Source organism: Perca fluviatilis, chromosome 23 (genome assembly GCF_010015445.1).
Source record: "Perca fluviatilis chromosome 23, GENO_Pfluv_1.0, whole genome shotgun sequence".
Taxonomy (NCBI): Eukaryota; Metazoa; Chordata; class Actinopteri; order Perciformes; family Percidae; genus Perca; species Perca fluviatilis.
In genome coordinates this window covers 26298002-26325031 of record NC_053134.1, presented here as the reverse complement: position 1 = coordinate 26325031, position 27030 = coordinate 26298002, and the positions used below count along the sequence as shown (strand labels likewise).

The 27030-nt window shown below is 42.4% G+C and overlaps 1 protein-coding gene across 2 annotated transcripts in view; it reads left to right on the top strand.

The window, feature by feature from the left end:
- tmem178b (transmembrane protein 178B) overlaps positions 1 to 27030 on the top strand; it is a 103045-nt gene that overhangs the window by 39638 nt on the left and 36377 nt on the right. For both annotated transcript variants that reach the window (XM_039792439.1, XM_039792438.1), the window contains one exon: positions 12565 to 12678. In XM_039792439.1, coding sequence (XP_039648373.1) covers positions 12565 to 12678 — 114 coding nt within the window. The remainder of the gene's footprint in view (positions 1 to 12564; positions 12679 to 27030) is intronic.

The following is a 27030-nucleotide window of genomic DNA, read 5'->3' as shown; positions in this document are numbered from 1 at the left end:
CATACAGTCGAAGGCCATAACTACATCCACAACTGCAGTCCACCAGAGTACATGGAAACGAATATATGAATGTGTATTTCAACGGTAATTAATCTGTGTAGTACGTAACGACATTTCTATGAGAAAAAACAACAACTCACCTCCATATCATGATGTAGATATCCATGCTCGCGTTGTCTCCACTTCTTTGACCATCGCCTTTTCTTTTGATAACGTTTTTTTTCGGTTAAAAACAAACTACAAACTATCGCCACTGCATCCGCCATGATTGTTCACTCTGAAGTCACGTTTGATCTTGAGGGATTTTGCGAGATTTCCCGTCTGACCTGGGAATGCTCGGCAGTCAAATCGGTTGGTGTGTGATGTGTTGATTTTGCCGTGTGCTGCGCACCACACACTGTACGACCAAAACTGTTAGACCCGTGATTTTTTGTCGCTGTGTGTGGGGTCTCTCAGGATTGGAAAATCGGCCGACAATTTTAAAATCGTGACGTGTGAACCAGGCTTCAGGTACCACCTACACCCTGTAGTGTGATTTGCAAAAACCCACCGCTCCCTGTTCAGATGCACCAATCAGGACCAGGGGGCCACGCATTCATTCTCCCTTATGGGGGGAGGGGCTTAGGAGACCGTTTTGGGCTTTAGCGGAAAGGGGGGGAGGGACTGAGAAGTTCTCGATGTTCAGTAACCAATCAAAAACCAACCAAACGCAATCCTACCTACAGCAACTTTAAAATGAGTGGAAATTGAAAGCTAAACCCTGCGTTGACTGACACTGATGTCCTGTCTTTAGTTGAGCTGCCAGGTTTCAGCATTAAGATAAGATAAAACGTGATTGTCTGTACACACAGAACATTTTCTTGCCTTTCTTGTCATAAACTCTACCATCAACGGTGTTGGGAGATAGCCATGCTTTAAGTTATAAGTAAGCTATCTCAATAAAGTGCTCTCTACAGCCAGTGTCTGGACTCAGCCACAGATTGTTAGTGAGGGAAGAAGCTCCTCTCTGTAACACCACTTTACACCCGGTGTAAAAGTGTTACTTTACATCTTCAACAGAGTGATGCGTCTTTTTAATAATTTTGAACCAGGACTCAGTATTTGGATCAAGTAGATCATGGAAAATAAGCTGTGCCAAGTAGCTGCAGCTGTTATTTTAGATGTTCTGCCAGTTGGTACTGTATGTAAACTGTGTGCTGCAGAATTGTCCAATACAAATGCAGGTCCTCGGGACACTGAACTGTCTTTTCTTTGCAAACCTTGCAACAATTAGTCATAAAACCCTATTTATGAAGATTTGTGATGTTCAAAGGTGTACAGTATTTTGACATTTTAAAAGGAGCTAGGCTAGCAGTTTCCCCCTACTTTCAGTCTTTGTGCTAAGCTAGGCTAAAGTCTATCCTGGACGTCTGTTCTGGATGCATACACTGATATTCTTTCTGCAGCCATTTATGACACTTTTATGGAAATTAGCTTCTTCCTTGATGACTATTAAGGCAAATTCAACAGCCTTTACAGGGACAATCCTTTATCTTCAGCACACACACACACACACACACACACACACACACACACACACACACAGCCCCATCAGTGACAGAGTCAAAATGGTGTCTGTCTCAGAGATGTTTGCAGAAGGCTGAAGGGCAATTTGGCTAAAATGACTGAGTTAGAAATCCATTTGGGAGAGCGGGAGCAATATGCCCCAGTCTCAGCGCTGCAAGGAGTGCTCCACTGTGAAGGGCTGTAATGTTGTGTAGTATAATGTGTGCAAATGCCCGAGGTTTGGGATTAGGCTTCCTTGGGTGTTGTCGCCTGCAGAGACGAGCAGTGGAGAGGTAATGTAGCGCTCGCTAGTCAGGAAATCAAACAGGGAAGGTGCGGTGCAGCTTCAGGCCAAGGGGAGCAGATGGTGATTGATGTAGAAGGATATTGAATGTATCACACGAGCCTGGCATCAGATTACTCCTCATCCTCATTCTGTACTCCCACTTCACACACAACTACACCCTTACAGTGTGTGATGCCACCCGTTCTCACTCCCAACTCTTAAAATCTTGACTCTTGGTCAGTGTCTCTCGGTGTCAGACACAGACGCAAAAATCACCCTTCAGGGTCTGTATGGGACGCACCGGGCAGAGCAGCAGCTCCACCGTGGTGCTGTAAAACGACGTAGTATTAAGAGAGACAACAGTAGAGAGTAGTACGAAGGACCCAAAATCCTTAGGAGGTAGGTTGGGGGGGTTCAGTGGGTCAAACAACACAGGACTTTCCCCCTATGAGACCGGGATGTGTGTCCTGTTCTTGTCCTGCGTGTCACTGAATGGAACATTTTGTAACCCCGCCCTCAATCTTTTCCTAAACCTAACTGTCCCATTCTTGTGCTGCATCGTACTGTACATGCCGACCCAGAGCGCCAAAAAGTGACGCCAAGAGTCCTGACCAAGCACGTCTAAATATGACACTAAAGGAGACATAAAGAAAAAACACAGTTGGCCTGGCTGGTTAATTTTCACAGTTGGTTATTGATAACAACAGAGACATGAAAACACAGGTAGAAAGTGGTTTTATACCATGTCCAGTTTCCATTGTGAAATCTGGGAGTTCATGGATCCCTTGTGCTGTTTCCTCCACTCTCAACATGTTCCTGTGTATCTGCCAGGCTCAGAACTGAGTCGGAGACTGTAGCAACGGCTGTTCATTGATGCAAAAAGCTGCTGACTCATGTTAGTTCACATCTTCGGTGACCCAGACTTGTTGACTTCGTTTTGGAGTGAACACTTCTCCTCCGCAGGTAAATATTTGGAAATGGTCGAGACTAGGCTGCTGATCACTGCTGCTGATTAAACGTTTTAAAGAGCATTGCGTGGTGCATATCTCTTTATAGATATTTAAATGGGAAGACTGGGTTACCTGAGGCGTGAATACATTTTAGGAAATGCACTCTAAAAGCAGGGTCCACAGTTTTGTCTCTCCAGCCTACATTATGTTAGTTACTGCTGTAGAAGTTAGAGGATCTTAATCTTTTTTCTGGGTAAATCTATGTATATTTCAGAGTGATCAGAAAAATACATATGTTTCCTTTTCATAGTTACAAGTTGGATGTTGATGTGAATGCTATTTAGTCCTGAACTGGAAACACGAATATGACATGAACTTGTGACTTGTGATAATGATGACTACTCCAAAATTGGGGAGCCCACATTTCATTGAAATACTGCATTGTTACAGTTATGTGTAGAAGTGTAGTGGTTCTCTCTGAAGCCCTGTCGACTAATACCCATTTCACACCGAGGGTTGAACCAGGGCTGACTTTGTGTTTGGGTCGGAAGTGGGTCAATTTGAATGGGAATGGCACATGGTCGCTAACAACGGGGGCAGGGAAATGATGCCATTGGTAAAGGTCGCCAGAAGTAATATCAGTAAATCATAGATTTTGCCTTACTTTAGAACGTAACCACTGTGAACCATTGGTAAAATAAGTTTTATTTCTCTCAGTTGTGGTAGTGACAGCTGGACTGGAGTATGTGACAATGTTAGCTGTTTACTGAATATGACGTGTATAATGACGTGTATACTGGCTCGCCCATTGTTGTGGCCCAGATTGTTTCTGAAATTCGTTTGAAAAATGGACTATGGTTAACTGCTCCTCAGATCTCTGCAGGGTAAATCCAGACAGCTAGCTAGACTATCTGTCCAATTGGAGTTTTCTGTTGCACGACTAAAACTACTTTTGAACGTACACATGTTCCACCAAAACAAGTCGCTTAGCGCCACTCATGATGATTCTGATTGGTTTAAAGAAATGCCAACAAACCAGAACACGTTTTTCTCCCATCCCAGAATGCTGTGTGGACTAGCCAGACCATCCTCTGCTGCATTGTGGAGGAAGGTCTAGCAATCAGAAATAGAACAGAAGAAGAGCGGCTTCTGTATCTGTCCACAGGGCATTATGTGAATCCCTCGCGTGTGGTTACACAATTTCAATAAACTGCAGGAAAGACAGACTGTTACTGCCAGTCACAATGAAAAATAACCATACAGAGATGACAGCAATGAATACATAAAAAATGGGGTTTTATACTTTAAAAATCTTCACTTTAATCTGCTGAGTTTAGTATTAGAATAGACATGCTTGATCACCACTTACCACTACCATTTAAAAGAGGTGTTATACAGCTCTGCATGTTGAGCTGATCAATACTTAAATCACTTAACAGATGTCTACTCCTAGCCCATCTTAGGTTGTATTTTCCCAGACAAGTTATTGACAGATCATCTTCCCAGCATAATGCACACGCATGTATCCCTGCTATCTGACACCCACTGTTCTCTATGAGAGGAGGGTGTGGGGGTCAGAGAGAGAGCCAACTGTGGTATGCAGCACTGAGTTCCACTCAGCTGGCCTGGCGGTGAATCAGTCTCTGTTTTATTCCAAACTGTCATGGGGGAAACAAGTACCTTCAGGCACATCATCAATGTCTTTGCAGAGGAAATACAAGAGACGCTTAGTTAATTAGTTTTGCAACAGTGCACAAATAGCACTGGCCCTTTCTCCAATGTGTGGCAAATATAAGCTTTATTTTGGCAGACAGACTGGCCGTCTAGCTTTGGGTTTACTCATCCACAGCACCCATCACAGTGCAGATATGTCTGTCTCAGAATAACTTGGGTTAATACTGCAGTAGCAGTGTATTTGTTGTTAATGCTGTGTATGTACAGTATATGTCTTATATGTATGTATTAAGCTTTTGATGTTACTGGATTGTGGTTGCACCTGGATGGTAGTTGTAGCTGGCAGCAGTCATAGTTCTATTATCTTAATTGTTACTGTTTATCATGCCCACTGCTATCATTATGAATTGTATTTCTCAAATTAAAAATGTAATAGACATATTGAAACTTACTGCTTGTCCGCTCGTTCTCCATTACGTAAAGGCGTAAAGGTGATGCTGAAGCTCTCCCTCTACTAGCAGCCCTACACTAGAACATATTAATTAAGATCTGTGACATTTGGTGTGCATGTTTAATGCTCCCTAGAGGTAAAAGCTTAAAATTACCAATGTTATTTTGAGAATCAACCTCCTGTGATTGTATGGTTAATAAATGTAGTCTCTCAGTAGCAAGGGCAGAGGTAGCTTGACATTGTGCCTTATGCCTCAGCAGGAAGTCTTAGGGAGATGGGAGACTCAGTTCTGTCCTACCAACAGGCAACCATTTTTTTCAACCATGAAGGCAATCTTTCCTGAGCCTTACCCTTAACTCAGTAGTTGAAGTTAAGTTAACTAGACATTTCCCATAACGACCACGAGATCAGATCTAGTCTCACTTTGCCAGACCTTCCTCCACAGCGCTGCAAAGGAAGGTCTGGCTAGTCCACACAGCATTCCTGGATGGAAGAAAAACCTGCTCTGGTTCATTGGCATTTCTTTAAACCAATCACAATTACTTGGGCGGCATTAAGCGCTGGACGGAACCACGGTGCCTCTGCTAAACAGTCTCAGGAAGGAACTTGTTTTGGTGGAACATGTGTACGTTCAAAAGTTGTTTTAGTTGTGCAACAGAAAACTCAGATTGGACAGATAGTCTAGCTAGCTGTCTGGATTTACCCTGCAGAGATCTGAGGAGCAGTTAACCATAGTCCTCACAAATCCACCGGAGGTTAGAACGGCAACACAAAGATAGAGGAGCAATTCTGGAAGTGGAACGTCGTGGATACAGACTAAATCCGATCTGATCACAAAATAATAGCTCATGTGGACTGTTTCTGGAGACTGTTTTTGAAACTTGAAGATCAGAAAAAAACTTTCAAAATCTGACAGATGTCAAGGGAGAAAGGAAACTACCAGTGTTGAATTTGTCAGCAGTAGGATGGCCTTGTATAGAGCTCACGGCTGATGGGAAATCGTAGGATTTTAGATTCTTACAAGCTGGAGTGTTTTTGTTCCACTGCATGGGAAGCAAACACTTTCCATTTTTTCCTGTTGGAGGATGAGAGATGTGCCAGAGTACTTCTTACACCTCTTGTTGTGCCACTGACAGGAGGAAAGTTTTCTGCTTTCATCTGCTCAAAATATCTCACATTAATGGACTCTGACCACTTGTCAGGACAGGGCTCTCATTCCCCACATGCTACTCTTTGAACTGAAGGGATATTTCTATTATTTTAGACATGCATTTTACTAGATTAGTCATATAGTATGTTAAAGTGTACCATCATGCTGTTTGTGTGTTCGTGGGACAGGTTTCGCTGCAACATTAATGACAGGAAAAGGTCGGAATGTGTGTGTTTAGGCACTCGGTCAAATGTCATGGAGAGGGGAAGAGGAAGAATGAGACAGGAGTGGTCCGTCTTATTTCTAGCTGGAGTCAAACGGACGTCCGGCCTGACTGGTGTTCATGAAGACAGCAACCCCCTTACATCCTGCTGGACGGAGGAAGGGGGACAGCCCATAGAGAATAAATAGACTTATGACTTTTGAATATTCGGCCATAACCTGGCAGATGTGAGGAGGTTGTGGGACCGCATGTTTTGGCCAGCATGTGTATTTGTAGATTTTAAAATGCTGTTACTAAAGAAGTGTTAACCTTATTTAAACGTCTCAGTGATTCTTCAAGGTTTTTGGTCTTTTGGTAGCCTGACAAGCCAGACCCACATCCAGATGTTGGGTCTGGGAACTCACCATTGACAGTGATCAATCCGAGGGGCGGGATAAACGGTTGTCTTTCAAATTATCTCTGTATGCAATAGGATAGCGCTATAACCAACCAGAGGAACGAAGAAGGTAGCGGAGCTAGTTGAACACATCTTCCTTTTTTAAGAATGACTTCAGTGCCGTTCTTTGTTCTTTTCTCAAAGAAAAGCTGAACTCCAAGTCTTCCAGAAGACCGCTGTTCCCAGCAGCAGCAGCCATAAACCCGACCACCGACTCTATACACGATGTGATTGGCCTGACAAGAATTTGTTTTTTTCAGCAAGCAAGCCAGCGGAGAGTTCCTAGACCCCCTGGCTGCAAAATAAATTTGCTGCCACTAGGGTGCGTCTGGATTTCTAGGCTAGTCTTTTGGGTCATCAACGAATACGCTGGGGATTAGAATTTAGAGAGATTATTGGAGTCAGATTTTCTGGCCTTTGGGCCTTCCACTTTTTACAAAAAATTCTTTACAGAACCTCAGTAAACCTTAGTCAGTGGACCTTCTTCAACATTGCATCCAGTCCTGTCCATATATGCAGCAGAGGAACATCCCTTTAAAACCCCACAATGTCATTGCACAGACATGTTCCTGTAGATTGTCTACTATGATGGCTTATTTTCAACCTGGACCCAAGTTTTTGTGTGTAAATTACTGATAGGAACAACAATGTTTGAAATTGGTCCAGTATTAAGCGTGAACGCTGTAACCGGCAGCCACAGACCAGGCTATAATGTAACCCTACGGGGCAAATGTGCGTCCACTAAAAGTTCAGTTTTTGCCGCTGACAGACTCCGATTATTATTCTTATTATAGAAAGGATCCCTACAGAGATAGACCTTTCTAAAACCTCTTTGAGACCTTTCTGTTTAACCAGAAACAGCACTGAGATCACTAGCGCTAAACCAACAAGACCAACAATACTTTTAGCGTTTATAAAGCCAACATATTTTCACATGTAATTTGGTAAACTATGTGATTATTTCAACCAAAACTAGAGTTGTGATGGTTGGAAAAGTGGGAAGACGACCCAAAACGGCTTTTAATAATTATATTTTGTTTCTGTCGGCTTTGAATGAAGTGTGTTTTACAATGCTAAAATTACTGTTTATTTACATGGAGTCTGGTGGGTTTAGCGAATGCAATTTTGCGGATGTTTTTATGTTTGCACTTAGAATAAGAGTCTGTCAGAGGCAAAATGACGTAAAAAGAAGCTGCACAATTGCACTATTAACTTACATTGTAGCTTGTTTCGCTGTTGCCGCTGTGGTTCCCATCTGTCACTTAGACAAACAACATGGTAAATAGGGTCCATGTTGAAAAATAACCGATAGTTACCCTGTAATGCAACATCTGTATGTGAGTAGTATGGACTGTGGGCTTTTTAAGCAGTGCTGAGCTGTGTTAAAGTGAGTGGTGGTTGGGCAAAAGAAGCCCATTGCCAGAATGCTCTGATGAGCCTCTTGTCAGGGCCATCAGTTGTATTGGCCTACTTGAAATCTCCCCAGGACTCAGAGGCTTCCTCCAACAGCAGGAAAATCGATACCAGCTCCTTGACTCTACCGCAAACCAGCTTTCAGTAACATCATCAGAAGTCTGTGTTTTAAAGCCAGTGGGATGGCACAGAGTTAGGGTTCAGATCTTCAAACACTACACAGAAGAAGCAGCTCTGAGCTGATGTCTTATAGGAGTCTAAAGGCAAGCCTTCAACAAGCATATGGATTGCACATGAACATCATTACTTAATCAGTGTTGCATTTTGATGCCAGGCACTAGGAACAAGGGAGGGGGTGGCAGTAGCTCAGTCAGTAGGGAGTTGGGTTTGGAACCGGACGGTTGTTGGTTCAAGTCCCCATACGGACAAAAGTATGGTGGTGGACTGGTAGCTGGAGAGGTCTTGAGCAAGGCACCGAGCCCCCAGCTGCTCAGGGTGCCTTTCCATGGGCAGCTCCCTCACTCTGACCTCTCTCCATTAGTGCATGTATAGGTACTGTGTGTACTTCAGGCATGTGTGTAATGTAGAAACTATTATAGGTGATGAATTCAGATTTTTGCAGTTTACCAGCCATTGGCAGATAGACCCAGAAGTTAATTTTGGACCCTGTATCTGTATCCACCTGATGTAATCCCGGATAGAACAGGTCGACCATTAATCACAGGGCTGGAGGTTCAACCCCTGGCTCCTCCTCTTCACATGTCCAAATGTCTTCGGGCAAGACCCTAAACCCTCTGTGTATGTGCGTGCATGCGTGTGTGTGTGTGTGTGTGTGTGTGTGTGTGTGTGTGTGCGTGATCAGTCGACTTGACCAATATGATTGGACTATGTAATTTCATAGTCAGGGACACCCCTAGTAACTAATTACATTTACTCAAATGTACTTATTTAATTTTTTGCTACTTAGTAGTTCTACTCCACTACATTCGAGTGAATTTATTTATTTTTTTTACTCCATTTATGTGACAGCCATAGTTACTTTATAAATTAACAGTTTACACAATACATAATTAGTGTGTAGTAAGTAGTTAAACATGTTGCATCATTAATAAGAATCTAATAATATAATTGATATGACCGGGACCTACTGCATAAATACATACATTACATTTATTTTGCTTACCTACTTTTGAAATTTTAACGAAACTTTTTTAGTATTCTTACATTCTAGTATTACTACTATTACTACATGCCTCTACTATTTACAAGCTCCCATCTATATACAGTACAGGCCAAAAGTTTGGACACACCTTCTCATTCAATGTGTTTCTTTATTTTCATGACTATTTACATTGTAGATTCTCACTGAAGGCATCAAAACTATGAATGAACACATATGGAATTATGTACTTAACAAAAAAGTGTGAAATAACTGAAAACATGTCTTATATTTTAGATTCTTCAAAGTAGCCACCCTTTGCTTTTTTTGATAACTCTGCAAACCCTTGGTGTTCTCTCAATGAGCTTCATGAGGTAGTCACCTGAAATGGGTTTCACTTCACAGGTGTGCTTTGTCAGGGTTAATTAGTGGAATTTCTTCCCTTATTAATAAAAAAGCAAAGGGTGGCTACTTTGAAGAATCTAAAATATAAGACATGTTTTCAGTTATTTCACACTTTTTTGTTAAGTACATAATTCCATATGTGTTCATTCATAGTTTTGATGCCTTCAGTGAGAATCTACAATGTAAATAGTCATGAAAATAAAAAGGAAACGCATTGAATGAGAAGGTGTGTCCAAACTTTTGGCCTGTACTGTATGTATTTGTCAGGCAAAACCAAAAACTATCAATCTATATCCTATGCTTTTCAAAAAGCTGTGGAAAGATTTTGAATGTTTTTTTTAGGAAGATTATATGACATGTATTATTTTTTGTAGTAATAGTAGCATTTGAAGATGTTTACTTCACCAGGTTATGCACCATGGTTTCATGTTCTGATGAAGAGAAAGTCATGAATGGGTAATTACTATTGTCAGCAGCTGTTGTCCCCTGGGTGTGTGTGTGTGTGTGTGTGTGTGTGCGTGCACGCGCATGCATGCGTGTGTGTGTGTGTGGGTGTGTGTGTGTGTATGTGTGTGTGTCTTATCCTGGTTGTCTCTGTTTGTGCAGTTCAAATCGCCCAGGTCTCCAACTATGCAGTTATTCAGTGTGCAGCCTTGCCAGAGATAATTAGAGCAGACTGCAGTAATGGTGTCAAAGGGAAGCAGCTCCTTCTCCACGCAACAGAATATTACAGTCTTCATGCAAGCATACAGTATGACAGAGTGCAAATATGCCAAAATACAGTCAAAAACTCCAAATATTACAAACACGTTGTTACTCTTGGCTGTGACAAAGTGCATGGAAACATGCTGTGAGAATTCATCATGATATACAGCATGCAACTTGCACTGAAGCTTCCGCTTCACTAGGGCTGTCATCAGCCAAAAATGACGTTAGAATATTCCTTAAAAAAAAAAGAAAAAAAAAGAAATACTATTTGTGCTCATTATGTTCATCAGAGGGCAAACCAATACAACGGGAGACATAACTGCTTGTATAAGTGTATTTATTTTAACAACATTATTTTAAAAGATCTAACCCTAACACGTTACAAAATACACTAACAAAATAATGTCCTGTAATGTAAAACATTGTAGATTTCTCGCATTTGTGCAGGAGGCAGGACATGACGCGTGATCACATATCTGGTTTGTTATTCGGTCAGAAACAACCCAGTTTCTTGGCGTTCCTTGGCGATTTCGGCATTGCTCCTTACACTTAGACAGGGTGTGATTTTCCACGGGGGATGCGTGGGATATCCCCCTTTCTGCTCTACATATCACTGCCTCTGCTGAATTATTTTTATCCCCGTTGGAGACAAAATGTATCCCCCCCCCCCCTCAAAGTGATCATCTACCTCACTAATAGACCATATATCATAGCAACACATTCTCACTCCCATCGCGTAAATTATGGACGCCTTGGTCAGGTGCCTTTGGCGTTGTTATTGATCTAAAACACGCTTTATCGAAACGCGCTGGGTCGGGACTATTGGCCTCTCTCCCCCCCCCCTCCACAGAGAAACAGCTGATCTCTTGAAAATATTTGTATCCATAAAAAGGCTGGCCCTGCAGAAAGTACCACTGGGAACCACTGGGGTATATCATGTCAATTAGAGTCTTCTGTTTGCAAAGTTTGGTCAAGGGGTGGCTGTGGCTCAGGTGGTATTGCGGTCGTTTACCAATCGGAAGGTCGGTTCCCTGGCCCTGCAGTCCCATGTCGACGTGCCCTTGGGCACAGTGAACCCTGAATGTCTCCCGATTCTGCGCCATCAGAGTGTAAATGTGTGTGAGTGTTTATCTGATGAGCAGGTGGCACCTTGTACGGCAGCCTTCAGCCAGTGTCTGAATGTGTGTGAACGGTGAATGGTTCCCGTACTACATGTAAGAGCGCTTGACTAGAAATGCGCTATATGAATACAGTCCATTTGCATTTACAGATTCAGAATGTCAAACCAAAGCAGCAGTCTGTGATTGGTCATTTATTAATGTAAATTTAGAGGGAAGTGGCTCTAACGAGTCAGTTTGTGATTGTTTGTAGCTCTGTTAGCCATGTGGCCATGCTAGTTCAACTGTCTGCCACTTTGGTCCCTCCTGAATAACTTAACAACTACTGGATGGATTGCTGTGAAATTTTAATCAGAAATATACAGACACAATTAATAGTTATTATTCACACGATCACAAGAGGTTGTTGCCAGTACAGTGTAAACATAAGTGGTTTTAAGTGTTTGACCAAACAACCAATGCTTTCCGTTTTCTGGCCCTTAGAAAAAAACTTTGATGATTGTTTTCCACCATTATGGTTCAGTATTTCTACAGCTCAGCTCATGTCTCCATTCATTCAGACATCTTCGTGACTCTCAGTTTGTCTCAGGTCTACATTGCCAATGAAAACTTTCATCTAGAGAACCCACACACGTTACCAGGCCAGGGGAATTTATAATTATACACTGAATGGCTCCCTTGACTGATTAGTTAATAACTTTTGACGAACACATCATTGCTCTGACAGCCATTGTCTCAGTCACTGCAGTTAATAGAAAGACATGCTGAAAGGTTTCTTTAGCGTTGACACAATAGGGTTGTATGACAACAGTAGATTGCTTTTGTTTTAGGACAGAAGAGTGATTTGCCAGTGTCTGGGTATTTAACTGATAACTGCAGACATAGCCCCTCCAGCTGAATCATGACACGATGGAATAATGTTATCTTAACGTTCCATTTATTCCTGCTTTATGTGTCACCAGTGTGGATCTTATGTAATGAGCCATGAGTCAGTGTTTTTTATCCATTTAAAAAGAAAAAAAAATCCTTTGTTTTCTTCTCTGCAGGTTCCATTGCGAGGTGCTCCTACATCAAATATCACTACTCCTCGGCTACGATACCCAAAAACCTCTCCTACAACATCACCAGGACAATAAGGCAGGACGAGTGGCACTCCCTCCGTAAGTCTGCTACACTTCCTTTGCTTTTCTTTCTGCGACAGCATATTTCTTTTCGCATATGGAAATGATTTAGGCTGAGTATATTTCATTTCACTCTCTAAGTGCACATGTTGGACTAGATATTTCTTTTTTTACATAACAGAGGAAGATACATAGAAATACATTAGTCAAAGAGTTATTCAATGCTCTGTCCTATCTTATGTTTAACTGACTTTCCTCCTTTGAGCTTACAGTGCCAGCTGTTAATGTAGCAATATTCAAGAGCAAAAACTATTAGAAAACCTACAGTGCACTTTATGTCAGGGTTTGTGCAATAGCCGGCTGAGACCCAAAATGCAGATTGGAGCGAGGAGGCAGCAGGACATTTTTATAAGTTAAAAAAGCTTACAAACAAAATGTGTCCTAAAGCGGGCAGGTAAAAACTGGCAACCGAGATCTAAACAAAAATCAATACACTGAAAATTAAGAAGAGCAAAAAAAACGCAATGATTAACTGCACAGGGAGAGACGCAGGGAATGAGTATGTTTACATGCATATAATATTCCGGTTTTTGCCCTTATTCCGAAAAAGACGATATTCCAACTAAGCTGTTTCCATGGCTAACGAAAGTGAATATTCCACTAATATTCACGTTTACATGTAGCCTTGAAAAATAGGATTTTTTCAAAGTTTCCCAGCGGCGGTGGACTTCTTGGACTGTGCGAACACAGCGTCCCTCTTTCATTCCTTCAACCTTCCTTCTTATCGGGTCTGCAGCCTCGCAAACTGTTGGCTGGTTGGTTTGTGTACAGAAACCATAGCAATGCACAGAGCTGAGAGGCCGTAAACTGCGTTGAAACCCCCGATTGAAACGCATATTCTAAAGCAGGGGTCTTCAATGTTTTTTTTAAGCCAAGGACACCTAACCTGAAAGGGAGACGAGCAGGGACCCCCCTACTACATATTTTGTATAAAATTGGCCTAAAAATGGCCTAAAGCCTATATACATTTTAATGGTGCCCTACAATACTAAGCTATTACAATAAGTATTTACATATTCATCTATCATTATGTTTTAACGTCAATAACGTGTGGAACGTGTGGAAGGCACAGTGAATCCATTAGCTTACCTGTATCTGTGGATGGCTACCACAGTGGCTACCTTACACGCCAATTAGTGTATCATCAATGTTGTTGAGATTGTTGTTTTTTTAACGGATATGCCGATTTATCTTTGCTAATATTATGATAGATTCATTTTATTATTTTCATAAATTTTTATTTTTTGGGGGGAAAAGGTAAAAAAAAAAAACAGTATTAACCAATTATTTAATGGCCCGCACCTGCAATGACTGAGGACCCCCTAGGGGTCGCGAACCCCCTGTTCAAGATCACTGTTCTTAAGAATGCCTCTAAAACCTGAATAATACTAGAATATCCCACGTCTTAATTAATCGGAAAATAGGATAGCGCTACAACCAGGCAGAGCAACGAAGAAGGAAGAGCTAGTTGATAGATTAAACTTTTATCGTATCCAGTCGGCCAAACTCCGAACACATCTTCCTTTTTTAAGAATGACTTCAGTGCCGTTCTTTGTTCTTTTCTCAAAGAAAAGCTTAACTCCAAGTCTTCCAGAAGACCGCTGTTCCCAGCAGCAGCAGCCATAAGCCCGCCCACTGACTCTATACACGATGTGATTGGCCTGACCAGAGTTTGGTTTTTCCAGCTCGCAAGCCAACGGAGAGTTGCTAGACCCCCCTGGCAGCAAATTACATTTGCTGCCGCTAGGGTGCATCTAGATTTCTAGGCTAGGAATATCGGTATGCATGTAAACATAGGCTACCCGTTGACTCAGGGAACAGCACAGGAAAAGACACACGTAATGACAAAGAGACAAGAGACACAGAAAGCCCAGAGACTAAATACACAAGGTAACCAGGGTGAAACAAGGGACAGGTGACATGAGGGATGATGAACAGGTGGAACACATCACGGCAGGGCAGACAATCACAAAGACGGGAAAAACAAACAAGGCAGGAAGTAAAACAAGCCACAAACATTACACTTTAGCCTTCATTTCATTTGATATGGTGTGTATTGTTCACAGGTAGTAAGGTTTTTTATTTCCCCTGCTCTCTGGTGTTGACTCGACGTGCTGTAGCTGGGTGTTGTATTGAGCAGGTGGTGTGTTGCTGTAGGACACGGCATGTGGTTGTTGCAGGAATCCAACCAACAACATTTCCAGTATGTCTCTATGTAGTCTTTTTTTTTAGCACTAGCCATTCTGCTGGCCATTGATCAGTAATATTTGATGGTGCTATTATGTCAAACTGCATTTGTTCATACATCCGTCCACCACTTTGTTCAAGAGCAAGAATATTTCAACCACTTCTGACCAGTTAGCTGTGAAATGTACTGTGTCATGGTGTTACGGCCACAACGAACAAACTCAACTTCACTGTGACCGTCCTCATACTGAAGGACACCATAGCCGAGGAATACCAAAGATTTAACCAAAACTATGGGAGTCTGGAGGTCTGGCCAAAAAGAACAAAAGAGAAGAAGCCTGGGCCAACCCACAAAGGGCCGTCGGACCCAGAACATCCCCACCTAAACTATCATAATGGTATCTAAACTAACAAAGAAACAAAGACACGAAAAATAGACTACCAGATCTCCATCCTCAAAAGAAATAAACACGACAGTACGAAAGCAACCGGACCAAACACGCTGGTGCAAGGGCTGCTTCAGTCTGACAAAAGCGTGTTTTACAGTAACCGCAGCCCAGCTGGCATGCGCATATGTGACGTCATGAAATCGCCGTGACTATTTATACCCGTGCTGGTGGTCGCGACACTAGTTGCAGTCTTCTCCTGAACACCGGTGGCGCTAATCAGCAAAGGCTACCGACACTGCTCTTTCTACTGACTAGAAGAAGAAGAAAAAGGTAAACAACGGCAGAACTGGCAGCAGCATTGCCTCAATGCTTCGATTTGATTCAATGACCTACTTCGTCGGATAGAGCCTTTCATTCACCATAAAAGAACTCATCTTAACCCAGGAAGTTTACAAGAGAGACTTGCAGTCACTCTGAAAAAAAAAGAGCCGTGCGCGACCTCGGCTCGCACGCCATAAATCAGGCACGCCGGCAGGATATGACGTCATTTTGACGTCACGATAGTGCGCGCCACCTTGGATGCGGCTAGTATAATTCACCTTTGAGAGAGAACTCTGTCTCCCAGCCTTCCTTATCTACAAGGGGTGGGGGGGGCGGGGCGGGCCCACCCACTAATGGCCAAATCAGGATCACTGGAGATAGGCAGAGTGGGAGAAGAAAAACAAGGGGGGAGCGCATAACACATGGTTCCCAGAGGATATTACTAACCCTTTTATGATCCCCCTGGCCTTCCATATAGTGCTAAAATGTACCTTTGAACAGCATGACGATGACTAAAAAACTTCTTTGAACACTCAAAAATGTTCATGGTCCCCAGAGGATGAATGCTATCTGTCTTGACTCCATAAATCCAGGTGACCCCCTGACCCTTCTTGTAGAGCCACTGTCATGGTCCCCCTTTCATCCACCCTTAAATTATCCATACCAGAGAGGGTTTAGAACCGAGACCCCCCAACTCAGAGTAGTTTCCTGTATCTATGTCACATGGGTTTGTCCACGTCCACACCTCTTCAGGAGACTAGCAGCAGGTGAGCAGAGCAAAAACAATGTCTGATTATTTAAATGAAATGAGCTGGTTTGACCACGGAGATGCAAGAAATATGAACTAGTCCACACAGGACCTTCTTCCTGTTTTTACTTTCTTGCTCCCGCCTTCAGACACATCCGACCAATAAGAGGAGTGAACGTTCTTGCGTGATTTGTAATGATGCATTTTGGTACGTTTGGATTTTTCCAGGTGTGAAACCAAACCAAACCACGGGGAAACGCTCCAAGTTTACAAACCCATTAACTTATTCGGACTAAAGCAAATGAACTATAGATGTGAAAACGCCTTAGACTGTATATCAGCACTCATGGAATGCCTCTTGCCAATCAAATTACTTGGTTAGAATTAACCATTGTATACATCCTTTTAGTTTTACTGTAATTCTTCCCCCTCAGAGCAAACTTTCCACTTTGGGTCCCACTACTGATGGATCAACTCTCTACTTTCCGTGGTGATCCAGTGTGAGCCACACTAACTGGACCTGTAGAAAATAGAGTAAGTGCTGGAGGGCTTCCTCTGCCTGATTATATCAGCATGGGTACGAGTGCTGTCAGAGGACTCTAAAGGGAATCTGCTTTCCAGATACCTGCCATTCATGAGCCGTTCCTCTGGGCATGTTGTAGCTCTCCAGTCACCTGGCCACTGAGTTAAGTGGAATCATGCTTCGACCTCAAACTGTCACTGTCTCAGTCTGACTAGTCCTGGACTGTCAGGTGACAGGCTGCTCCAAATCGTTGAGGACTGCTCTGCTCTGTTTATTCTGTCTTCTTCCCACCATGCAGCTCTGGCCTACAAAGCAGAGGAGAACGTTTCTATTTAGAGGCTAATCTATAGCATATCCAGGGCAGAGAATTATATTTTGTATGTTTTATTACCTCAAGTTGTATTTATTCCCAAAATGTTATAATTGTACGTGTTTATTTAATGAAATATTAAGTGTCTACAGTTATTGGAAGAACATAAATGGAGGAAGGCATAGTCACATCCCATTAACCCCTCTGGGGTCCAAGCCATTTTTTCCTATTATTGTGTTACCTGTTTTCCTTGTGTAATATTGTTAGTCGTAATACTGTATGTATTCTGATTTCATCCCAGAAAAGTCCAAATGCTTTCATCCGAAAAGTTAGTTGTGTCATCTCAATTGCATCTCTTGTCTGCTCTGAGACATGAGGAGGCCAAATCACACTCATTTCCACACACACACACACACACACACACACACACACACACACACACACACACACACACACACACACACACACACACACACACACACACACAATACACATGATGCTGATTTGAGACACCCTCCTGCTTGAGTGTGTGTGTGTGTGTGTGTGTGTGTGTGTGTGTGTGTGTTTTTGTGTGTGTTTGTTTACTATGCACACTTATTTTATTGTTAAAACCTGTATAAAAAAGTAGATGTAGCCACTGTGATGTCACACGTACACGTTGGAAGCCTCAAGTTTGGCATTTTGGCCATCACCATCTTGGTTTTTTTGGGCCAGAAGTAACCATATTTGGACGAGGGGGTGGAGCTGCGGAGGAGTGTTAGGCTAAGACATTTTTAGGCAACCAAAATGTTCCAGTGAACTTTATTGAAGTGAAAACAGTGAGAGGGTCAATGTTTAAGATGTAAACTCAGACAACAGCCAAAAACAAGTTCAGCTCTATTTCAATGTCCACAATGTTATGGATACGCATTGCTAATTATGGATACGCATTGCTAAACCTGTATCCTGATTGACAGGTCGCCGTGGTAGCGACTTGTCAATAGGTAGCCCCCACCCTGGGACCATAATTTACAAAATGAACATCACTGAAGAAGACTTGAAACTAGCGATTGAAGCCATAAACTCATTAGAACGCATTACTAATGTGATAAATTAATTGAGGAGTAGGATCATTTTCTCATAGACTTCTATACAATCAAACTTTTTTTGCAACCAGTTTCGCCCACAGCTGGCCAATTGAAGAAGGCAGCTTTAAGGCACTTCTGCATTGGCTTCACATTTCAGACCCAGAGGTGGCCGCTCAGTTGAATCCAAACTTATGCCCTTGCAACCAACAAGCCAATATTGCCATCCAATCTTGCCGCTAGCATGGCCAATAGGATTTGTAGACAGGAACACTCCTGTGGAAACTAATCCTGTCTATTTGTTGCCACAGTAATTTCTTTATAAATATATTTTTAAATATACAGTATGTTTTTTCTTTATATGATTTGCCAGATAGTTGGTTGAATGTGTCAATATGCATCACACATTTGGAATAATAGAAATATATTTGTTGGTCAAAGCTTAAACCTGTATGAGAATTTAAGGGATGGATCATCAGCATATCACTATATCGCAATCCACTGATGTTGGGATAAAGGGTTATATGTTAAAGGCTTAGGGTTGGGGATGGGGTTCTGTAGTGCTTTATATGGCACCATGTCCTCTACACAAGCTAATTATTTGTTCCAACAAAATATTTATAATTTTGCTTTATGTCCACACTGGGGATATACTGCCCCTCTTGTTGTTCTCCTACTTCTGTATGTATATTAAATTTTGCCTCCAGTGACACAGATATGTCTGAGGAAAAATCACTGCAAGACTAGTGTTGAGGCATACAGTATGCTTCCTGCAGTCATATTCAGATCTGTTTTCTCCCAGTCCAAATTTGGTAAATTAGTGAATTGCATCTGTTTGTGCCATTACATTTAGCATATTCATCTTTAGACTAGTCTCGCATTGCCAGACCTTCCTCCTGAGCGCTGCAGAGGAAGGTCTGTCTAGTCCATACAGCTTTCCAGGATGAGAGAAAAACATGCTCTGGTTTATTGGCATTTCTTTAAATCAATGACAATCATCATGAGCGGTGCTAAGCGCCAAACTCAATGTCGGTGCCTCTGAAAATAACCTCGGTAAGGAACTTGTTTTGGTGGAACATGTGTACGTTCAAAAGTTGTTTTAGTCGTGCGAGAGAAAACTCAGATTGGACAGATAGTCTAGCTAGCTGTCTGGATTTACCCTGCAGAGATCTGAGGAGCATGCCATAGTCCTCACAAATCCACCAGAGTTTAGAACGCCAACACAAAGAAAGAGGAAGGTAACGGGACATGCGGTCGAAAAGAGGGGACATCCGGCAGAATTTCCTGCGGTCCTTGAACAATCCCAGAAATGAAATGTCATATATGTGATATAGACTATCTTTAGACCAATGTACAGTTTCCACCAGGAGATCATCAACCCCAAATAATCCCCTGTGAATAGGCTATTTATTCCCAGCCAAGGACAAAATACATCACATTTATTGGGCGAAATAAGAGAGCTGCTGCTGTGTATGCAAATGCTCTGAACATGTTTGGTTCAGTTTCATTCATTTTCTGCAATGGTTTTGGCTCAAGTGCATAGGAACGGGAAGGATGTGTTTCATCTTCACTATCTTGGCAAGCTCAGGAAAACACATAGCTCTTATTTATGGCAGGAAGGTCACCCCTATCCAGTCAGAGATGTTTAATGTCCTTATTACCAGGCCTACCCACTCACCATCTCAGTGTGAGACCACTTCTCTAACGGATGGCCTGTCACTCCGATGTGGGTATGAAAATGTAAAAAAAAGAAATAGCAAAAGGGTGAATAAACAAAGCCCTGTCCACTGAATGAGCATCTGCACTCAATACCAAATCAATACGAAGCGCCAGATTGAATCACAGCACTGAATGACCCTCTAATGAGAAATTACATGTAGGCCTTGAACTGGGGAGTCTTCTTAGGAGTTCTAGGTCTGACTGCAGATAGACCAACCATAGATCACTTGTGACACACATATCAGAGATCAGACAGAGTTCATCAGTTCTTGATTTTTGTTGATTCTTGACCCGCTCTGACACACTTAAGTATGATTCAACCAATATTCAGTGATGAGCATCATCAAATCAATAAATTACCAGAAATTGATTTTTATTTAGTAGTCAATAAATGTCAAAGATGTTCAAATCAGAGGTGAATAAATGCAGGGTTTTCCCTGCCACTATAAGTCTTGCAGCACCCAAGCCGTTTTTTTGGCAAAACCTAAGCAAGAATGAATGTGAAATGTGGCAAAAAAGAAATCGCCAAAAACAGCGAAAAAGCATCAAACTAAAAGACTTTTCTCAGATCTAATGATTGTAGTTGGCCTTCTTTAGCAAGTTTTGTCTTTAAGTTTTTGGGGTGTTATCTATTAGCTCAGACTGATCTCATGAAGTGGTGTATGACACGCCAATTCATATGCCATTTTGGCGTGTTATCAAGACGCATAATCCCTTTTTAGCATGTTTATCAACGCCGTTTGGCCTCCATTGACTTACATTACCTTGCGACTGCGTGTCAATTTACGCTGTAGCGAGTAGTATGAAAGGCCGAAAATCTGCGTAGGGAGGTTGGTCGGGGGGGAGGATGGGTCAAACACAGGACTTTCACCCAGGAGACCAGGGATCGTGTCCCGCGTGTCACGTTTCCTTTGTGTCCCGCATGTCACATTTCCTAAACCCAACCGTTGCTTTCTTCTTTTACCCTTGTGTTGACTTCGGTTCACATTGACCCGTTTTAAATTTTTGTTTTATATCAGAAAATATGGGACGTAGAAATAAGCGCTGAAAATGTGCAGAATAAAAATTTTACAATTTAAAACGTTTTTTTTCATTGAAAAACTTTTTTTTTTTTTTTATTGAGGAAAGACCCATAAACCCCTGCCAAATATGCGCACCTAAGTCTTCCACTAACCCAAATGGGAAAACACTGAAATACATCACAAACTGGGGAGGACCACAGGCAAAGTTGATTTTGTTCATGCCCTCAAATCCTTAACTTTCCTCATAGCTCACTGAGCATAACTAATATTTATAAAATAGATAGATTTATAGATATATATAGATAGATAGATAGATAGATAGATAGATAGATAGATAGATAGATAGATAGATAGATAGATAGATAGATGGATAGAAATTTTGCGATCTGACAGTGAGGCAGCATATACACCTACAAGTGTCTGGCGTGTCTGTCCATTGTAGTTAAATGCAGAAGAAGAAGAATGCCTACCAGCACGGAACTGTGTTGCAAAAGGCGCGGGTCTCCGTCAGCTTTGCAACAATTGATTGCTTAAGTGTCTTTTTTTTTTTTACAAACACTAGTTGTGGATGACATTGGACAGTGATTGCATGTGGCCATGAGTCTCTCATCAGGATCGGGAAATCAACTTTCCAGTCTCGTACCGTCTTTGCTAACCCTCCTGCTAACCTCATGCTGTCTCTGCTAGCCTGGGCATGCTAGCCAGCTGGCTCAAGTTTACTTAAGAGTAGTCTATATCAACAAGGTTCCACTTCCAGGATTGTTCAGGTGCCTCTGGAAATTCCACCAGATGTCCCTTATTTAGGCCGGATGTCCATCCCCTTCCTCTGTCTCTGTGTTGGTGTTCTAACCTCCGGTGGATTTGTGAGGACTATGGTTAACTGCTCCTCAGATCTCTGCAGGGTAAATCCAGACAGCTAGCTAGACTATCTGTCCAATCTGAGTTTTCTGTTGCACGACTAAAACAACTTTTGAACGTACACATGTTCCACCAAAACAAGTTCCTTCCTGAGGCTATTTTGCAGAGGCACCGTGGCTCCGTCCGGTGGCTTAGCGCCGCCCAAGACAATTGTGATTGGTTTAAAGAAATGCCAATAAACCAGAGCACGTTGTTCTCCCATCCCGAAATGCTGTAGAGGTAGAGCTGGCAATGTGAGACTAAAGTCTTGAGAGTAAACACAGAGGAAAAGATGAGCTCAAGCTAGCAAGATCATCTCTGCGTCCATCTACATCTCTACATCAGAGGGTGCGAAACAGTGACATGACACAACGTCCTTAAATGTACCTTACACAGGAGTGTATGTTGCAGCACATGGGATTTATTGTTTGGTTTTTTGCAAACTGGGAATCGAGAATCGTGGACAATTTGCTGCAATGTTTTGGGAGAAGTGAGGACCTTAGGTAAAGACAGTCAGCATCCATGGTCATCCTGGAGAAAACAGTCCGACCCCTGGCACTAATGTTTTGAACAGAAGATATAAATCCTGTTGGAACAGTTTTTTCCCCTCCACACTACATTTTGGTAAAAAGTTTGGTAAATATGCATCTATTTGACAGTTTATGGCAGGGCTGTAGTCAAGTCTACCTTTGTCGAGTCCAAGACCAGGACTAGTCGAGACCGAGTCAAGGCAAGTGTGTGTGTCATGGAGAGACGGATGCATTTACACCTTTTCAACATCTGGCACATTAGATTGAAGTGTAAAAACAAAGACTGGCTTAACTTTTCCAGCCATTCTAACACATTTTTGTGCAGCCAGCTCCTGGAAGTGGCAGAGTAACTACTGCGTTTTACGGTTGAGTAACCCCACTTCAGCTCAGCCCTTTCGGGTTGTTTGGTCAGCAGGCAGAGTTTAATAGTTTGCTGTTCAACCTTAAAGATGTCCTAGACCAAATCCACCCACACTGCCCCGGGCCTTGTATGGATTAAGTAAGAATGACATCCTAGTCTTGACTTTCATGAAGTGTCTGAAATTGAGCTCAGACAGGCCTGACAATTTCTCCCATTCCCATTACATAGATTTGAGGAAACAGTGGGGTGACATTGACATGGCTTCCAGGACTCAGAGATGAACATGATACTCATTTGTTTCTGTCAGTCAAGAAAGCTGCAGTGACTCACAGCGGCACCAAAACCAAAAGCCCTTTTTCTGTTACTGCTGAACATCAAAGGAACAGCAGAGACTACACAACAATACCCCCCCCCCATTGTCTGTCACAGATGCAGACAGCAGCGAGGCTGCATACATTTTGAGGCTGGCTTCTACAGAGGACAGGATGGAAGGTTTTCTCATACTGAAGCTTAGGGATTTTGTTACTTCAAAAGGGAACATAAATTGTGAGCTAGGGAAAGCTGTCAATGACTGACAGTGTATAATCCAAGGTAGCAGCTAAAGGTTGTGGCTGAGGCTAATTGTTCACCAGGCAGCCACTCCCACTCAATCTCATCGCGCTGATGTGTCTGCTGCAATTTGTAGATTATGCAGTGAGGGTGCCTGCATGAAGATGACAGGGATTTAACTTGTTGAGAAGCATTGATTCACTGCTATTTAAAAGCTTTGTAGCTGCTTTAATCCTGTTCACCTAATAAGGTAGAAACTCCACCCTCCAGCCCATCACAGTCTTTCTCAAACTCCCAAACAGCACAAACCAACGCGTGATCCGTGAGTTGTTCGTTCTGTGCCTTACCAACCAATCCATTCTCACTCCCAACTCGTAAAATCCTGACTCTTGGTCAGAGTCTCTCAGCGTCAGATACCGACGCAAAAATCCCCCTTTAGTATCTGTATGGAGCGCACCGGGCAGAGCAGCAGCTCGACCGCCGCGCTGCAAGATGACGTAGTATGATGAGAGACAACAGTAGAGAGTAGTTTAAAAGACCCAAAATCCACGTAAGGAGAATGGTTGGGGTGGTGGATGGTTCAAACAACACCCAGGAGACCGGGGTTTGCGTCCCGTTGTACCAACCCATTCTTACGCCAAATCCCTCAAATATAGCAGCTTAATCAGTGGAACTCAGCGTCTGATACCAACGCCCAAGGCCGCCCTGCATGAGACGCAAAGTCCGCATATGGAAGAGGTCAGGGTGGATTTAATGGGAAGGGCTTGAGTCAGGTGTTGTGAACAACACTTGAGCCCCAGAAGCCCTTGCACCAGCGTGTTTGTTCCTGTTGCTTTCATTCTGTCGTGTTTATTTCTTTTAAGGATGGAGGTCTGGTAGTTAATTTATGTGAATAAACGGTTACAGTTGAGTTCTTCTGTTGTGGCCGTAACAATGTCACATGTAAGGAATCCTTAGAGGACTGAGGTGATAATTAAAGAGCCAACATTCAGACCCCAAACCCATCAAACCCACATCCACATTTAACACTGGAACCATTGCAATTATTATTGTCTGTCTGTGCTCCATCCTCAGTATTATCCTGTGTGTGTGTGTGTGTGTGTGTGTGTGTGTGTGTGTGTGTGTGTGTGTGTGTGTGTGTGTGTGTGTGTGTGTGTGTGTGTGTGTGTGTGTGTGTGTGTGTGAGTGAGAGAGATGGAGATGTTTCCACAAAGTTTCTTTAAATGTCTTGCCTGAAGTCATGGCTTTGATGTGAGGCAGATGGAGTAATCATCAGTGTGTGCACGGGGTAACTTTAGCTTTAGAATGGTTGGCATATTGTTCCACTTTTGACAGAGGCTAGCGGTTTCCTCTGCTTCCAGCCTTTGAGCTGGTGTTTGGTGTTTTAAGCCCCCGACGTCACCTTCCAGGCAGCTCTGCCTGGATTAGGCAATGGTTAGGGTTAGGGTTAGGGTTAAGGTTAGGGTTAGGTGCCTTGAAGTCGATGGTTGCAGCGCTGCCTTGAAGTCGATGTTGGGGGTTTAAAACACGTTACATTACATTACATTACACCATAGAGCCTTTGAGCTAAGCTAAGCTAAACCCCTTCCAGACCTCTGGTACATCCGTACTGGAAACACAGAGATGAGATTGATATTGATCTTCCACATCTGTCTCTTGGTTAGACGGCAAACACAAGGACAAATGACACATTGTGTCATAAATGCCCTCTGTGCTGTTAGTAGATCATGTACAGTTACGTTTCTGTTTGCTCATACCACCGAGCAAGCTGTTTTCATGGCTGTGGCTCTCTGAATCTCTTTCACTTTCATAAGCCTACAGTACTTTCTGTTTGTAGAATATACACATTTCTTTTTCATCAGCATCAGGAATGTGTGGTGCGTTTGCGGTCTCCAGTTTTTTTTATGCTGTCAGGGTTTGGGCATGCTTGGACCCAAAATGCAGAGGGTTAGGACAAGCAGGCAGCGTGAAGGTTTTGAACATTTATTTAAATAAAAACGGCTACAACAAAAAGTATCCTTAAGCAGGCAGGTAAAAATCTACAGAAACTAGAAGACTAGGAATACCCAAAACCCTAGGAATCAAACTGCAAAGGGAGAGACGCAGGGATTAACACAGAAAAGGACACACGTAGTGACAAATGCTCGGACAACAGACAAAAAAAACATACAGACACATACATGAGGTAACGAGGGACGTGAGAGGGACAGTTGACGTGAGGGCTGATGAACAGGTGGAACACATCAAGGCGGGGCAGACAATCACAGAGGCGGGAAAACACACAAGGCAGGAAGTAAAACAAGACGTGACACAGGAGAAACAGACACTACAAAATAAAACAGGAAACTGAAGCATGAGATCATTACCAAGGACGAAAACCGACGAAAACAGAGAACACAGACATAACCCGGGTAAAACATAACCATGAACAAATAACACTATATATATATATACTAATAACACACAGGGAATGAATTGAATGTGTGTTGCATTTGCGGTCTCCAGTGTTTTGATGCACAGCCAACACAGAGTGGGTTTCTTTATTAAATCTTTAACGGGGCATTGACTCTAAACATTAAAATCAGTTTACTCAATATGACTTCTGACTACTCATGAGCCTGTATAATAACTGTCAAGCATAACCTCATTGCATTTACAGTAGGTTGCATGAAATGTGTGCCCTGATGTGACTAACCGAATGCAGCCTTATTAATCAACTAATTTTAAAAAAAAAATACTGTATATATACAGTAGGGTCAGCAGACAGTAGTAATGGAAGCGCATTAGATGTACAGTAGCGATAATTGTTTTCCAAAATAACCGTGTTTTGTTTTGCACTAATAAACATAAAAAGTCTTGCCTATGGCCCCAAAGGGCTCTGCCACACACAGCCTTGGCTTCATAATACAAATAGAAAAATATTATTTACAATATGTGCTAATCTAGCATGGAAAGAAAGAGGCAGAAAGTGGCTGATGATAATTAAAAACTGGGCCAAATGTCTTTTCATTTTGATCATAAATGTAGAAACTTACAATGAAGTCACATTCCAAAGCATATTTCCCATAGCTAGCTAGACTATCTGTCCAATCTGAGTTTTCTGTCGCGCGACTAAAACTACTTTTGAACGTACACACGTTCCACCAAAACAAGTTCCTTACATATATCCAAATTTAATGTGAACTGTATCTGGGATAAATCGGCTAATATCAGCCCGCATGATGTATGGGTTAGGCTCTATTATACAGTCAACCTCGTCAGCTGCATTGTGTAAGTGCTTCCTTGTGGAAAACCTGCATTTGCAAGCAATCTACAGTATTTTTAGACATGACGAGAGAAAGGTCACCACATGCAATTATTTATGAGGTACAAGAGTCACTGAGCTGTTGTAGGAACATCCTGTATCACGTCTGTGGGAAACGTTGTGTGTCTCTACAGCATCAGTCGGCATCATACTCTATGTAAATGGACTGTATTTATACAGAGCTTTTCTAGTCTTAACGACTACTCATAGCATTTTAACATAGTACAGGAACACTGTGGCCGAGGCTGCCGTACAAGGTGCCACCTGCTCATCAGATAAACATTCACACTCTGATGGCGCCGCATCGGGAGCAATTCAGGGTTCAGTGTCTTGACCAAATACACTTCGACATGGTCCTGCAGGGCCAGGGATCGAACTACCAACCTTCTGATTGGTAGTTCTCTGGC